General features: G+C 44.6%; 1 protein-coding gene across 4 annotated transcripts in view; it reads left to right on the top strand.

The window, feature by feature from the left end:
- The window catches only part of PRPF8 (pre-mRNA processing factor 8), a 335003-nt gene extending 317958 nt beyond the window's left edge, over positions 1-17045 (top strand). For all 4 annotated transcript variants that reach the window (XM_081806063.1, XM_081806060.1, XM_081806061.1 and 1 more), the window contains exons 25-43: positions 6690-6937; positions 7216-7395; positions 7603-7738; positions 7853-8022; positions 8171-8300; positions 8421-8567; positions 8764-8924; positions 9235-9426; positions 9821-10058; positions 10194-10322; positions 12077-12190; positions 12272-12445; positions 12744-12937; positions 13674-13913; positions 14013-14154; positions 15847-15987; positions 16131-16270; positions 16375-16577; positions 16710-17045. In XM_081806063.1, the coding sequence (XP_081662189.1) occupies positions 6690-6937; positions 7216-7395; positions 7603-7738; positions 7853-8022; positions 8171-8300; positions 8421-8567; positions 8764-8924; positions 9235-9426; positions 9821-10058; positions 10194-10322; positions 12077-12190; positions 12272-12445; positions 12744-12937; positions 13674-13913; positions 14013-14154; positions 15847-15987; positions 16131-16270; positions 16375-16577; positions 16710-16864 (3234 nt within the window). In that variant the 3' untranslated portion in view covers positions 16865-17045. The remainder of the gene's footprint in view (positions 1-6689; positions 6938-7215; positions 7396-7602; positions 7739-7852; positions 8023-8170; positions 8301-8420; positions 8568-8763; positions 8925-9234; positions 9427-9820; positions 10059-10193; positions 10323-12076; positions 12191-12271; positions 12446-12743; positions 12938-13673; positions 13914-14012; positions 14155-15846; positions 15988-16130; positions 16271-16374; positions 16578-16709) is intronic.
- The last annotated feature ends 17 nt before the right edge of the window (positions 17046-17062 follow it).

The following is a 17062-nucleotide window of genomic DNA, read 5'->3' as shown; positions in this document are numbered from 1 at the left end:
CCGTGTCAGGCTCCGCACTCAACAGGGAGTCTGCTTGTCTCTCTTCTCCCTCTGCTGCCGCCCCCCCCTTTGCCTCTTGCCTCCCCCCGCTCCTCGCTTGTGCTCCTGCATGTGCGCGTACAATCAAATAAATAAGACATCCAGTCTTTTAGCGTAAAGCCACATGACGTTTTTCAAGAAAATTATATTTTTTGAGCATGGAAGAATTTCTGAAGTTCAGAAATCCGGAATCTTTAAAATATTTAGAAAAAATTACCCACATAACAATTAGGTTGTAATTGTATAAAAAGGCAGTACATTTTGTTGAATACGACTGAAAGTTGGGCAAAATATAATTGGCTTGCAGATGGAAAACCAACAAGAATTCATCCAAGCTATTAGCAGGCTTAGGGGAATGGGGGGCCGTTTCATTGATACCAAAATGCAAACTGACAAGCATTTTGTCCAAGGAGGAGTGAACCTGAATACAGGTGATGACCAAGGGAGTGCGCCAGATGGAGAGCTGTCATGTACCTCAAGAGACTGCTAGGGTTAGAACTGGAATTTGTAACTGGTAAACACAAATATACGACTACTGTTTGTTTAAGATTTTATTTATTTATTTGACAGAGACAGCGAGAGAGGGAACACAAGCAGGGGGAGTGGGAGAGGGAAAATCAGGCTTCCTGCTGAGCAGGGAGCCTGGTGTGGGGCTCGATCCAAGGACCCTGGGATCATGACCTGAGCCGAAGGTAGACGCTTAATGACTGAGCCACCCAGGCCCCCCATGGTTTTTTTGTTTGTTTGTTTTGAAAGATTTTATTTATTTGAGAGAGAGAGAGACAGAACACAAGTGGTGGGGGGGAGAGAAGCAGTCTCCCCACTGAGCAAGGAGCCCAACACAGGGCTAGATCCCAGGACCTTGGGATCATGACCTGAGCCGAAGGCAGCCTTGTAACAGACTGAGCCACCTAGGCACCCCTACAAAGACACTTTTTTAAAAACGATTTTATTTGTTTAAGAGTGAGCGAGAGAGAGCATACTAGCGGGGGGAGGGGCAGAGGGAGAGGGAGAAACAGGCTCCCTGCTAAGCAAGGAGCCCAACTTCGGGCTTGATCCCAGGACTCTGGGATCATGACCTGAGCCGAAGGCAGACACTTAACGGACTGAGCCGCCCAGGCACCCGTACAAAGACACTTCTATACGTAATGAGCAACTCTGTTGATACCCCTGGAAGGAATATGTATTGTTCATATCCCTGGACATAATTACATGATTTTTTTGAGTTTTCTGCTTCAACAGGACCACCATTTCTTTTTGTGTTATATGTTTTGAAGCTCTGTAATTAGGTATATATTCAGGATTATCATGGCTCTGTGCCTAGCATGGAGCCCAATGCAGGGCTTGAACTCAACAGCCCTGAGCTCAAGACCCGTGCTGAGCTCAAGAGTCAGATGCTTAACTGATTGAGCCACCCAGGTGCCCCATAGGATTATTACATCTTCTTAATTGATTCTTTTATCATTATAAAATGCACCTCTTTATTCATGTAATATTCTCTGTCCTGAAGTCTACTTTGTCTGATACCATTAATGCTACTGGGGCTTTGTTTTGTGTTTGCATGGGTAGCTTTTTCTATCTTTACTCTTAACTTCCAGTTAAGCTTAATAGAATATTAAATATAGTTGGGTTCAAATCTGCCCATCATGTTCTTTGTTTCTTAATCTTTTTTTTTTTTCCTGCTTTCTTTTGGATTGAGTGGGGTTTTTTTTGTTTTTATTTTTGGCTTTTTAAGATTTTTTTTTTTTAAGATTTTTATTTGTTTATTTTACAGGGAGAGAAAGTGAGAGAGGGAACACGAGCAGGGGGAGTGGGAGAGGGAGAAGCGGGCTTCCTGCTGAGCAGAGAGCCTGATGCAGGACTTGATCCCAAAACCCTGGGATCATGACATGAGCTGAAGGCAGACACTTAACGACTGAGCCACCCAGGCACCCCGTGGGTTTTTTTGTTTTGTTTTTTTTTAAAAGATTTTATTTATTTATTTGACAGAGAGCACAAGTAGGCAGAGAGGCAGGCAGAGGGAGAGGGAGAAGCAGACTCCCCGCTGAGCAGGGAGCCCGACGCGGGGCTCGATCCCAGGACTCCAGGATCATGACCTGAGCCGAAGGCAGCCGCTTAACCGACTGAGCCACCCAGGCGCCCCTTGTTGTTTTTTTTTTTTTTTTTTTTAAGTAATCTCTGCACCAAGCATAAGGCTTGAATTCACATGCTCCACCAACTGAGCCAGCCAGGTACCCTGGGTGGGTTTTTTGTTTTGTTTGATTTAGTTTCACTCTTTGCTTAGTAACTACATGTATTTTTTTGTTTTTTGGGGTGTTTTTTTGGTTGCTCTGTACATCTCTGACATACTACAGTCTCTACTGTGCCCATTAGTCTACTACTAAGATCACTGTGCATGTAGTACGAGAACCTTACAACACTGTACTTCCATTTCCCCCCTCTCTTTGTAGAATTTTTTCATATGTTTTAACTGTACCTGTATTATAAATATAACAGTTTATTACTAATTTTGCTTTAAATAGCCTTTATCTTTTATAGAAATTACAAAATGAGCAAAAATATCTTTTACATTTTACTCACATACTTTATCTGGTTTTCTCCATTACTTCATGTAGATCCAGATTTCCATCTAGTGTTTTCATTCTGCTTAAAAAATTTCCTTTAACATTTCTTGTAGTAACAGTCTACTGGCAGTGAATACACTCTGCTTTTGTTTGTCTGAAAAGGTGTTTATTTTGCCTTCATTTCTATTAATGTAAACTGTTACTTTCTTTTGCAATTTTACAATGTTATTAATTCCATTAGTGTAATTTTTTTATTTCAGGTCCTGTAATTTTTATCTCTAGACATTCTGTCTGGGTACTTAGTATCTTTTTTCTCCTTACTGTGTTCATGTTTTTCTTTATATATTCAAGCATAATTATAAGATTTGTTAAATAGCTGTTTTAAAAAGGTCCTTGTTTCCTGATTTCGTTATTTGTGTTATTGCTAGGTCTGTTTCTGTTGATTGAGTTTTTTCTGATTATGGATAATTCATTCCTGTTTTTTTGCATGAATGGTAATTTTTTATTACATGCTAGAAATTTTGAGTTTTACATTATTTATAGGTTTTGTTATGTTTTGTTAAAGAGAATTGTGTTATGATGTGCAGTTCAGTAACTTGTGGATTAGTTTGATCCTTTTAAGACTTGCTTTTAAGCTTGGTTATGGCAAATCTATAGCACCCTTTGTTCTGGAGTTAATGTACCTCCATTGCTAGGTTGATAACTTTCTTGGGGCTCTACCCAATTCCCATGTATTACAAGGTCTCTCTACTCTGGTAGGTAGGAACACAAAATGTTGGCAACCTTATATGACCTGTGGGACTTGTTTAGCTTTCTGATCTGTGGCGTTCTTTTTTATTATTATCATTTAAATTCAGTTAGCCAACATATAATACATCATTAGTTTCAGGTGTAGAGTTCAGTTAATCATCAGTTGCCTATGACACCCAGTGCTCATCACATCCAGTGCCATCCTTAATGCCCATCACCCAGTTAACTCATCCCCCCACCCACCTCCCCTCCAGCAACCCTCAGTTTGTTCCCTAGAGTTAAAGAGTCTCTGGGTGTTCTTCTAGACATTGGAGTTTTACTGCATACAGATTGGCACTCAGCCAAAAGATCCCTTCATGGATCTCCAGAAATCGCTTTCTGAGAACTTGCTTCTCTCTAGTACTTCTACCCCACAAATTCTAGCTGCCTTGGCCTCCTGAATTCTAATCTGTGTCTCTTCAATTCAGTGAGACTATTGGGCTTTGTTTCCGTTACCCCTCCATGCGTATGGTGCAGCTGGGAAACTGCCAGTAGGCAGGAAGCTGGGGCATTTGTGGGGCTCACTTCATTTGTTTGCTTTTTCTCAAGGGTCATGGTCTGTGTTGCCTATTTGTCAGTTGTCTGAAGATACTGTTTTATGTATCTTGCCTAGTTTTGTAGTTCTTTATAGTGGGAAGGTAATTTCTGTGGCCCCATTAGTTTTCATTCCCTCTATTAATTTCTAGTAGTTTTTCTCATCCCTTTTCCTCCTCTGCCCACCCCAGATTACTTAACTGTGTTTGCTCTTTTTTTTTTAAGAGGTATTCAAATAAGTCAATTTTAATAAGATCCTTTACACACACACACACACACACACACACATTTGCTACTGAAAATTGAAATAGCACAAAAAAATTTTATTACCATTTTTGAAAACCACAAAATCTAGCGTACACATCTGCCCTAATCATGCTCTAACCAAACCACCCAAAGTTTTCTGTGTATTCCTTCTGCCACAAGTTACTTGGCTTCCAATTTTTGAGGTTAGGTCTTGTCTTAATGACTTCAGGCCTCTCAAACACACAGGCAACACTCAAAATCTATTAGTGCTTCCTTAGGTCAAATCAAAAGGTGGACGTGTACTGAAGTCATTCAAATGCAAACTACAGGATTCCTCACAAATTACTGGTATGAAGGTAGAAAAGATACAAAAAGAAAGACTTTATAATATCATAGATTACCAAAATATTATAGTTTGCCCTAACATAGAGCAGCTTTCCGAAGCTGCTGCAAAATGATCCTAAAATCACTAAGAAGAAACCGTACAAGAATAAAGTTTATGTTTACATTGGCTCTACATCATAATTATTCTCCATGCTGGTTTCTTCAGAAAGATCTTTATGATACTGGCGGTGATGACAGCGGCATCTAAATCTTTCTACTCTTGATTCACCCTCCTCAGCTTCCTTCTGCTGTAGATCTTTTTGAAGCTGGGACCCCGGGCTGAGATAGCGCTGGTACTGAATCATTCGAATCATCCTTGCCATCCTTTCTTTTCGAGCAGTTAACAAAGTCCTTACTCCAGTCCTCCTCCCGCTGCTGCTAAGGATGCGCTCAACGAGCCCCTGTGGTTTCTTCTCTCTGTCCTGCTGCTGGGGTGGATATTCTGGTAGAGGGAAAGGGAGTTTGATGCTAGAGTCGATAGTCAATTTACCAAGGTTCTTTGTCAATACTTCGGAGATAGTTTGAGAGGCACCCGAGCCTTCCTGGGACTTCTCTTCACTGGGCATCTGAGATGATCCCAGGGCGCAGGTTGGGTAAAGCTGCTTTGGCGAATCCATTGGAAGCCTAGCCACAGACCGAAGCTCCTCCTAGATCTTCGGGGGCCAGTGGGAGGTGATGCTCAAGACTCAACTTGCTACGAAGTACCCTGGGAAGAACTTTATAGCCCAAAAGGAGCGAGAAAAACCCAAACTCCTTTGGAGTGGCAAGAGAAAGAACAAACCTCAGAGTTCCCATCGGGTTTCCTCTTAAAACTACCACTATATTTCCTCTTATTTTAAGTGTTTATATTGCCTTAATTGATTTTTTTTGAGATTAAATTCACACTTTAAAAATGTACAATTCACTGGTTTTCAGTATATTCATAAAATTGTGCAACCATCACCACTATCTAATTCTAGAACATTTTATCACCCCCAACAGGAACCCTATACCCATGAACAGTCATTCATTCCTCATTGTTCCCCCCACATCTAGCTCCTGGCAATCACGAATCTTCTTTCTGTCTATGTGATTTTGCCTGTTCTGGACATTTCATATAAATGGAATTGTGCAATATGTGACTTTTTTGCCTGGTTTCCTTTTTTTTTTTTTTTTTTTTAAGATATTTATTTATTTATTTGAGAGAGAGAGAGAGCATGAGAGGGGGGAGGGTCAGAGCTTGGAGAAGCAGACTCCCCACTGAGCAGGGAGCCGATGCGGGACTCAATCCCGGGACTCCAGGATCACGACCTGAGCTGAAGGCAGTCGCTTAACCAACTGAGCCACCCAGGCGCCCCTGGTTTCCTTTTTTTTAAGATTTATTTATTTTAGAGTGAGAGCACGTGTGTGCGAGTAGGGGGTGGGGCAGACCAGGAGAGAAAATCTTCAGACTCCCCACTGAGCATGGAGCCCGATGTAGGGCTCAATCCCAGGACCCTGAGATCATTATCTGAGCCGAAACCAGGAGTCAGATGCTTAACTGACTGTGCCACCCAGGTGTCCCTGTCTAGTTTCTTTAACCTAACATGTTTTAAAGATTCATCTGTGTTGTAGCATGTATCAGTACTTGAACCTTTTCATTTATGAGTAATATTCTTTTATATGGATATACCACATTTTGTTTAGCCATTTGTCAGTTGATGGACATTTGGGTTTTTTCCCCCCACTTTTTGGCTATTACAAATAATGCTGTTGAGAACATTTGTGTACACATTTTTGTGTGGACATATGTTTTCATTTCTCTTGGGTATATACTTAGGAGTAGAATTGCTGGATCATATGGTAACTGTGTTTAACCTTTTGAGGTGATTCAACCATTGTGCCATTTCACATTCCCACCAGCAGTACATGAGTGTTCCATTTTCTTCACACACTTGCCAGCAGTTGTCACTGCTTTATAGCCATTCCTGTGGGTGTTAAATAGTATCTCATAGTAGTTTTGATTTATATATACTTTCCTAATGACATTGAGCTCAAATTTTCCTTGAGAACTAGGGAGAATTTAATTAACTGAATCAAGTAGTCCCTACCACCTCCCCCCACCCCTGCGCCGCATAGCTCATGTATAATTTACTTTCTCCCCACTTTTTTCAGATTGTGAATAAGTGGAACACAGCTCTTATAGGCCTTATGACATACTTTCGGGAGGCGGTGGTGAATACCCAGGAGCTCCTGGACTTGCTAGTGAAGTGTGAGAATAAGATCCAGACACGTATCAAGATTGGCCTCAACTCCAAGATGCCCAGTCGGTTCCCTCCTGTTGTGTTCTATACCCCTAAGGAGTTGGGTGGACTCGGCATGCTCTCAATGGGCCATGTGCTCATCCCCCAGTCTGACCTCAGGTAGGACTTGGTTGAAAATCTTGCTACAGGTGCCTGGCTGCCTCAGTTGGAAGAGCATGCAACTCTTCATCTCAGGGTCATGAGTTTGAGCCCCATGTTGGGTGTAGAGATGACTTAAATAAATAAATAAACAAAAAAACTTTTTTAAAAAAGGAGGGAAAAAAGAAAATCTTGCTAGACCCTATTTCTTTACTTTTAGGTTTTATTATTTTTATTTATTTATTTTTTATTTATTTATTTATTTATTTTTTTTCTACCCTTGATTGTGCCCCAAACAGGTGGTCCAAACAGACAGATGTAGGTATCACACACTTTCGTTCAGGAATGAGCCATGAAGAAGACCAGCTGATTCCCAACTTATACCGCTACATACAGCCATGGGAGAGCGAGTTCATTGATTCTCAGCGGGTCTGGGCTGAGTATGCACTGAAGAGACAAGAGGCCATTGCTCAGAACAGGTACACATCCAGGAAGGCATAGCAGTCCCGTCAGGAGTGTGGAGGGGTGATCTTTGAGCCTTGCATGGAGGTCAGGAGCAGAGCATGCCATATTTTTATGGAGACAAGGAAGTACGTTCTACATCTGACCCTTTTGCCCTTGGCCAAGCGGGGAATGCTAAACTCTCTGTGAACACATGCTTGACTTAGATCTTTTTTCTTTGACAGACGACTGACCTTAGAAGATCTAGAAGATTCATGGGATCGTGGCATTCCTCGAATCAACACCCTCTTCCAGAAGGACCGGCATACGTTGGCTTATGATAAGGGCTGGCGTGTTCGAACTGACTTTAAGCAGTACCAGGTACATGGAGGGGATGGTAGAGATTTTCCGTGAATTAAAAGAATCCGTGGTCCGTGCCAGGAATCTGGGGCAGTAGGCACCCAGAAGCTTGATGGTACCCGCCTTGCCATCTAGGTTTTGAAGCAGAACCCTTTCTGGTGGACACATCAGCGGCATGATGGGAAGCTCTGGAACCTGAACAACTACCGTACAGACATGATCCAGGCCCTGGGTGGTGTGGAAGGCATACTGGAACACACACTCTTCAAGGGCACTTACTTCCCTACCTGGGAGGGGCTTTTCTGGTGAGGATTCTCTTCTCTCCTTACAGTAATCTGTCACAATCCTCTGAGCTCAACCCTGGTGTGCTTTTTTGTTCTCCTCTGGTGTTTACCAGAGAGCAGTGCTCTGGGAGATGGCAGGGCATCACTTTAACTGGCCTCTTCTTCCCAGGGAAAAGGCCAGTGGTTTTGAGGAGTCTATGAAGTGGAAGAAGCTAACTAATGCTCAGCGATCGGGATTGAACCAGATTCCCAATCGTAGATTCACCCTCTGGTGGTCCCCAACCATCAACCGAGCCAACGTGAGTGTGATTGATAGATCTGGGAGACAGGAAGCTAAAAGCAAGTGTTTCTACTTCCTAAATTATATCCTAAGAACCAAAGTCTCTTGACCTCTGGTGTCCCTCTCTTTTTCCTGTCAGGTATATGTAGGCTTTCAGGTGCAGCTGGACCTAACGGGTATCTTCATGCATGGCAAGATCCCCACACTGAAGATCTCTCTTATCCAGATCTTCCGAGCTCACTTATGGCAGAAGATCCACGAGAGCATTGTGATGGACTTGTGCCAGGTGGGCCAGAATTGAGGGGAGAGGGGATCACCAGAAGTCAGGTCAGCCTACTGTGGCATATGGGAAATCCACCCTGGCAGCACTGAGGATGAGACTTGCATTGTGGTGCCAGGTGCCACATTATCTGAAATTCTACAAGCTGTCATTCCTAGTGGGCTTCCATAAGCAATCATAACCTTTCTGCCTTTGCCTCCAGGTGTTTGATCAGGAACTGGATGCACTAGAAATTGAGACAGTACAAAAGGAGACAATTCACCCGCGGAAGTCCTATAAGATGAATTCTTCCTGTGCAGATATCCTGCTCTTTGCCTCCTATAAGTGGAATGTCTCTCGGCCCTCATTGCTGGCCGACTCCAAGTAAGTGCCTTATAACCAAGCCCTAGGCATTCAGGAAGCTTGGTTTTACTGTTCTTCTAGCAGTGCTACTTCAGGAATTGTCCCTGTCTGCTTTTCTTTCTGATTTGGGTCCAGTGCCATCCCTGGATCCTGTCAACACCCTCAAAGGTCTGCTGATTCTCTGGGTGAGGGGCTTGCTGATCGGAACAGGCAAAGGGATTGGGAATTTTGAGGTTGAGATGTAGTGATTGAGAGTTCATGTGGTTCTGGGACATTGGTGATATTGGTGGCTTCTTGGAAGTGTGGATTCCTGACCTCTCTCTACCTGCAGGGATGTGATGGATAGTACCACTACTCAGAAGTATTGGATTGATATCCAGTTGCGCTGGGGGGACTATGATTCCCATGACATTGAACGCTATGCCCGGGCCAAGTTCCTGGACTACACCACAGACAACATGAGTATCTACCCTTCACCCACTGGTGTGCTCATTGCCATTGACCTGGCATATAATCTGCACAGGTAAGTTGGTGCTCAGAAGCTTTTCTATCAGCTCCATTCTTTATTTATTAATTTTATTTATTTTTTAAGTAAATTACGGCCAAAGTGGGGCTTGAACTCAAGATTCTGAGATCACAGAGAATTGTACACAGAGGCAAGGAAGAAAAAGTCAATGACCCAGAAAAAGAAAGTGCCACCTTGGCAAACTAAAATACACATGTACGTTATACAGTATGGGGCCAATTCGGGTGCCTGCTGCCACACTCAGAGTATGTACATGTGTTTTTTAGTGTACCTGAGCAGACACTTGTCTGTCTGGCCAGCAGTCTTGTCTTTCTCTCTAGAGTTCCATTTTACCTTGTTCCTGGGGCTGCCAACCTGGTCTTCATTCTTCTTGCCTCTTCTATTCCCATAGTGCCTATGGAAACTGGTTCCCAGGCAGCAAGCCTCTCATACAGCAGGCCATGGCCAAGATCATGAAGGCAAACCCTGCCTTGTATGTGTTACGTGAACGGATCCGCAAGGGCCTGCAGCTCTATTCATCTGAGCCCACTGAGCCCTATCTGTCCTCTCAGAATTATGGTGAGCTCTTCTCCAACCAGATTATCTGGTTTGTGGATGACACTAATGTCTACAGAGTGACTATCCACAAGGTGAGAATTAGAAGCAATGTAGGGATGTGGGCTCTGTATATGCCTATGGGAGGGTGATGAGGCAAATGTGTACATACGGGGTGAAGGCACAATGGTTGTGTCTAGGCCATGCTAACTGATGTCATCATTCTTTAGACCTTTGAAGGGAACTTGACCACCAAACCCATCAACGGGGCCATCTTCATCTTCAATCCACGCACAGGGCAGCTGTTCCTCAAGATAATCCACACATCTGTGTGGGCTGGACAGAAGCGTTTGGGGCAGGTGAGCCAGTTAAAGGACAGAGAAGCTGTAAACTTTTTCTACCCCTTTTTCTACCTCTTACTACTCCTTTTTCTTTGGGGGGTGTATGTGAGAGACAGTGGGTGGAGGTAGGGGATATCTTCCTGTTTCTCTCTCAGAGATTAAGGGTATCTTATTTGAACCTTTTCCCTGAATTACTTAACTTGAGAAGTTCTCTCCTATAGGGGGCCCAGCAGTCTGTGAGGTCCTTCATTACCTACAGTTGGTCTCTCTGTTTCTTGACTCTCCCATCTTTAACCTATCTGGAACGAGACTATCAAAAGTCACCTTTCTAAAGGGAACATGTATTCTTTTTTTTTTTTTAAAGATTTTATTTATTTATTTGAGACAGAGAGAATGAGAGAGACAGAGAGCACATGAGAGGGGGGAGTCAGAGGGAGAAGCAGGCTCCCCGCCAAGCAGGGAGCCCGATGCGGGACTCGATCCCGGGACTCCGGGATCATGACCTGAGCCGAAGGCAGTCGCTTAACCAACTGAGCCACCCAGGCGCCCGGAACATATATTCTTAAAACATCACTTTTACCTAATTTCTACCTCTAAGCCTTTGGTAGCCCGTTTCTTTTTGCTGAATTAACTCTTCTTTGGCTTCCTAGACACTTAATATCTGGCTGGGTTATAACCTGTCCAACCATGGTTTCTCTTCCTTTAAAACCTGTTTCCTGGGCACTTGGGTGGCTCAGTCGGTTGAGCGTCTGGCTTTGGCTCAGGTCATGATCCCATGGGCCTGGGATGGAGCCTGAGTCTATCGGGCTCCCTGCTCAGCTGGGAGTCTGCTTCTCCTTCACCCTCTGCCCCTCCCCCCCACCCCCCCACTTATGCTTGCGTACTTTCTAATTAATTAATTAATTAAAAACTCCTGTTCCCAGGGACACCTGGGTGGCTCAGTCGGTGAAGCGTCTGCCTTCGGCTCAGACCATGACCCCAGGGTCCTGGGATCGAGTCCCACATCGGGCTCCCTGCTCAGTGGGGAGTCTGCTTCTCCCTCTCCCTCTGCTGTGCTCTCGCTCTCTCTCTGACAAAAAGTAAATACTTAAAAAAAAAAACAAAAAAAAAAACCACCTGTTTCCTCTTATAAACAATCTGGTGTCCTACTGTCCCCAAACTCTTGTTCATTTCCACTTCTGTGGCTTTGCTTATATAGCTTCTTTCTAGAATGAACTCTCTTCTTTACTCTGTTAATCACAGTCTTACTTGTTCCTTAAGACGTTTTTCTTTGTGCAATGGGGCCTGGGTGGCTCAGTCGGTTAAGCATCCGACTCTTGATTTCGGCTTGGGCTGTGATCTCAGGGTTGTTGGATCGAGCCCTCTCATCCAGCTCCACACTGAGTGCGGAGTCTGCTTGAGATTCTTTTTCCTCTCTGCCCCTCCCTTCACTTGTGTGCGTGCACGCTCTCTCTCTAAATAAATAAAGTCTTCCTGTTTCTTTATGTAGCTTTTTATGATCTTTAGCCTTAATTTATTTTGTCCCTGACATATTATGTAATTAAATACTGGTTTGTGGTACATCTTGTGTGACTTTACTTTGGCTAGCTAGATTGAAAAAGCCTTTTGGGCAAGGCCATTGACACTTTTTTTGCATCTCTAAAGTACCCAACATTCAATAGCAGTGCACAATAGAAACGTAGGTTGATTATTTCAAGACTAGGATCTTTTGTTGTAGTTGACCTTGAGATGGTAGAAACTCAATTTCTGTTTCCTCCCCTCTTGCTTTTTAGTTGGCTAAATGGAAGACAGCTGAGGAAGTGGCTGCCCTCATCCGATCTCTGCCTGTGGAGGAGCAGCCCAAGCAGATCATTGTCACCAGGAAGGGCATGCTGGACCCATTGGAGGTGAGAGGTGGGTGAGGTGGAAGAGAGGAGGGCTGAGACCTGCAGTCTCTGTTTCTAATCTTGGACTTGATCTTGTTTCAGGTGCACTTGCTAGACTTTCCCAATATTGTGATCAAAGGATCAGAGCTCCAGCTACCTTTCCAGGCTTGTCTCAAGGTGGAAAAGTTTGGGGACCTCATCCTTAAAGCCACTGAACCCCAGATGGTTCTCTTTAATCTCTACGATGACTGGCTCAAGACTATCTCATCCTACACGGTATGAAACACTAACAAAGAGGGTCAGTCTAAGAGGAGTGGGTCTGGGGCCATGAGACAATCCTGTGCCTTCCTTAGCTTTTTACCAGGTCCCCTATGAGGTCATTTTCACATCTTCAACCTGTGGATGAGATAGCAACTCTACGCTCCACATATAAAGTTGACTGGGGGATCAGGGGAGGCTGTATCTTAGAGGCTGAAATCAATTCCTGGGTTCCCTGAAAGGATAGGATCGAGGAAAGGGGGAGGATATCTAGTGGCTGATCCCCTGCCCCCCTTGCTGCCATATCTCTTCTCAGGCTTTCTCCCGCCTCATCCTGATTCTGCGTGCCCTGCATGTGAACAATGACCGGGCGAAGGTGATCCTGAAGCCAGACAAGACTACTATTACAGAACCACACCACATCTGGCCCACTCTGACTGACGAGGAGTGGATCAAGGTGGAGGTGCAGCTAAAAGATCTTATCTTGGCTGACTACGGCAAGAAAAACAAGTGAGCAATGGTGGTGGGGAGACAGATGGAAGATCCTAAAAGGAACAAATGAATGGTTCAGTATATGGTTTCTGGGTTTTTTGGAAACATTTAGGTTCAGAAATTTCTCAAGGAATTGTCCCGGGGATGCCTATAGAAAAGAGGTAGGCAGTGTCTTCAGATAATGTAGAAAATGTCTGTGTTTCAGGGCTTCGGTCTGATTCTTGGGCATTTTTTCATGTTGCCATTTTGAGCAGGGCATTTCTTTACTGTCCGTACATTACAGGAAGTTTTAACGTCCCGGATCCCCAGGTACCATTGCTAACAGCCCGCACACACCCCTTCCTTCCCCCTCCCTGTCATTGTGGCAACCAAAAAGAAGAATGTCCATAGATTTCCAGGTACGCCTAGGGTGACGAACAGTACTAGCTGTGGTTGAGAGCATGTTCTAAGGGTTTCTGTTTTTGAGACTTGTCCTATAAACCAGGGCATTTGTGTCAAAGAAAAGAGGAATGTCTGGCTACTGAGCAGGTTTGAGCATGGCTGAAAGATATACATGCACAGAGCCATCTGGGCTGTGATAAATCTTACCGGTATTAGTACGTGTCCACATCACACTTTCTTTACAGATGCCACTTGAGGATTGTCTGGGGTAAGGGTCTGGGGTCCCCTGTCTTACCAAGTTACACTCTTGCCTTTGGGACATAACTGACCGAGGGGAAGGGATCTTGTGGTGTGATCCATGCTGTCCCCACAGTGTGAATGTGGCATCACTGACACAGTCGGAAATTCGAGACATCATCCTGGGTATGGAGATCTCGGCACCCTCACAGCAGCGGCAGCAGATAGCAGAGATTGAGAAGCAGACCAAGGAGCAGTCTCAGCTGACAGCAACACAGACTCGTACTGTCAACAAGCATGGCGATGAGATCATTACTTCTACCACCAGCAACTATGAGACCCAGACTTTCTCCTCTAAGACTGAATGGAGGGTTAGGTACTGTAAGGGACGGGAGGGCTTAGGGATGGCAAAGGCTACTTAACACTCCCTGCGGTGCTAGGCCGGAGAAATGCTGACGTTCCCCACCGTTTTTAGGGCCATCTCTGCTGCCAACCTTCACCTAAGGACCAATCATATCTATGTTTCATCTGATGACATCAAGGAGACCGGTTATACCTATATCCTTCCCAAGAATGTGCTTAAGAAGTTTATCTGCATATCTGACCTTCGGGCCCAAGTGAGTAAGTGTGCTCAACTAGTCCATAGTGTGTGCCCAACATTTTATGTGCCTAAAACTCAACCTGAGATTGCCTGGAACTTAAGGTGCTGGTTTCAGGATTCACGGATGAGTAAATATATATATATTAAGAATGGTCGAGGGGCATCTGGGTGGCTCGGTTGGGTGTCTGCCTTCAACTCGGGTCATGATCCCAGAGTTCCGGGATCGAGCCCTGCTTTGGGCTCCCTGCTCGGTGGGGAGTCTGCTTCTCCCTCTGCCCCTCACCCCACTCATGTTCTCTCTCTCACTCTCTGTTTCTCGCTCAAATTAAAAAAAAAAAGAATGGCTGAAACAGCAGGAAAGGTTTTGGCTCCCATCAAATATTAAAACATTATAAAGCTATGGCAATTAAGAAAATGATCCAAAATTTATTGGATGAGGGTAGCATATAATCAGAAACAGATTCATGTGAATATAATAAATGTGTATCAGATCTGTAGAATTAAGGATGCCTTATCATACTGAAACAATCAGAACCCTGCCTCACAACATATAAAAAATAAAATGCATGTAAAGATTTGCATGTAAAATACTAAGCTGTAGAGTATCCCAACACTAAGGATAGCCTTCTTAAGACATAAAACCCAAAACCATAATCAAAATTAATAACTTGTGTATGACAAAGATGTACTAAAAACAAGAAAATATTTGCATAATTCTAAAAAAAGATGGATTAGAATCTAGAATAGGGAATTATCAGAAGTTGATTTAAAAACAGATAACTGGGGCGCCTGGGTGGCTCAGTCGGTTAAGCATCTGCCTTGGGCTCAGGTCATGTTCCCAGGGTCCTAGGATCAAGTCCCACATTGGCTCCTTGCTCAGCGGGGAGCCTGCTTCTCCCTCTGCCTGCAGCTCCCCCTGCTTGTGCTCTCGCTCTCTGACAAATAAATAAAATCTTTAAAAAAAAATCTGAAGGTAGTTCAGAAAAGGAACTACAGATGGCAAATGAAAAGATGCTCAACTTTACAGGTAATCAGGGAATTCATATTGTATAAAACACCCAATTTGTGGCCTCAGGTTGGTGAATTTGAAAAGATTGTTGATATCCTGTGTCGTGATCTTACAGGAACACAGGTCCTCTTACTTTGTTGATGGCAGTGTAAAATTTAAAATACCACCTAGTGGGGCGCCTGGGTGGCTCAGTTGGTTAAGCGACTGCCTTCGGCTCAGGTCATGATCCTGGAGTCCCGGGATCGAGTCCCACATCGGGCTCCCTGCTCAGCAGGGGGTCTGCCTCTCCCTCTGCCCTCTTCCCTCTCGTGCTCTCTGTCTCTCATTCTCTCTCTCTCAAATAAATAAATAAAATCTTAAAAAAAAAAAAAAAATACCACCCAGTGGTGGATTTCAAGATGTGTTCAGCTTGTGAAAATTCATGAGCCATGTATTGGTGTGCTCATTTATTTATGGATACTATACAGAGTATACTATGCAGATTCCTGGACCCCAACTGAGATTCTGATGTGGTAAGTCTGAGATGAGGTCCATGTTTGCATTTTTAACAGGCACCCCAGGTGATTCTGATGCAAGAGATTCTGACCACATTCTGACCTATTCTTTGTTCTTGGGGAAGGAAACAAAACACTGGGTTAACAGCCCAGAGTCTAGAGTGGTACTAAGAATCATTTTGGTTCTTGACCCCCTTGTTTCCAGATTGCAGGATACCTGTATGGGGTGAGCCCACCAGATAACCCCCAGGTGAAGGAGATCCGCTGCATTGTGATGGTACCACAGTGGGGCACTCACCAAACCGTGCACCTGCCTGGCCAGCTGCCCCAGCATGAGTACCTCAAGGTCAGTGGAGGTGTGGGAGGATGGGGGCTTTCTTCTGTCGGAGTGGTGGAGGGAAGGCAGCCGTGTTAACTCTCATGGAGGTGATTCCTATCTGCAGATGGGGATAGGGCTTCAAAGGGCTTTTCACCTCTCTTTGCGTATAGGAGATGGAGCCCTTAGGATGGATCCACACTCAGCCCAATGAATCACCCCAGCTGTCACCCCAAGATGTCACCACCCATGCTAAGATCATGGCTGACAACCCGTCTTGGGATGGTGAGAAGACCATTATCATCACCTGCAGGTAGGCTTTGGGCTCCCTTGGGAGGAAGTATGTGGGGCAGGCATTGCCGCACAGGGCCTAGAATGGTGGCCTGAGCTCTGACTCTGTCCTCATCCCTCTTTCAGCTTCACGCCAGGCTCCTGCACACTGACAGCCTATAAGCTGACCCCCAGTGGCTATGAGTGGGGTCGCCAGAACACAGACAAGGGCAACAATCCCAAGGGCTATCTACCCTCACATTATGAAAGGGTCCAGATGCTGTTGTCAGACCGCTTCCTTGGCTTTTTTATGGTTCCTGCCCAGTCCTCCTGGAACTACAACTTTATGGGTAAGTTGGGGAGCACAGGGAAGTGGGGCTGGGGTTAGGCCATCACCCTTGGCACTTGGGGCTTGACTCTGGGCCCACGCTGGGTGAGGCAGGTGCACCTGGTTAGCAGTGGCCCTTTCCTTCTTCCCCAAGGTGTCCGGCACGATCCCAACATGAAGTATGAGCTGCAGCTGGCAAATCCTAAAGAGTTCTACCACGAGGTGCACAGACCTTCCCACTTCCTCAACTTCGCCCTCCTGCAAGAGGGTGAGGTCTACTCTGCGGACCGAGAAGACCTCTATGCCTAATTGTTTCCTCACCTCCCCCTGCTTCAGACGTCCCAAAGACTGGAACCTTTTACCCCCAAAGAAAAGCTGGTGACATTCAGCAGCTTGGTCCCTTTTCCCCCTATTTGTGCTTCTTGTGTTATGGTATCTGGTGGCTTGTAGTCCTGAGGAAAATATAATAATAAATTTTGTATAAATAGGAGTTTTTGTGTTTTGTTT

The sequence above is a fragment of the Leptonychotes weddellii genome, chromosome 15 (assembly GCF_054177405.1).
Source record: "Leptonychotes weddellii isolate Sample4059 chromosome 15, ASM5417740v2, whole genome shotgun sequence".
NCBI classification, from domain to species: domain Eukaryota; kingdom Metazoa; phylum Chordata; class Mammalia; order Carnivora; family Phocidae; genus Leptonychotes; species Leptonychotes weddellii.
Note: the sequence above shows the minus strand (reverse complement) of the source record. Positions and strands in the feature narration are given on the sequence as shown.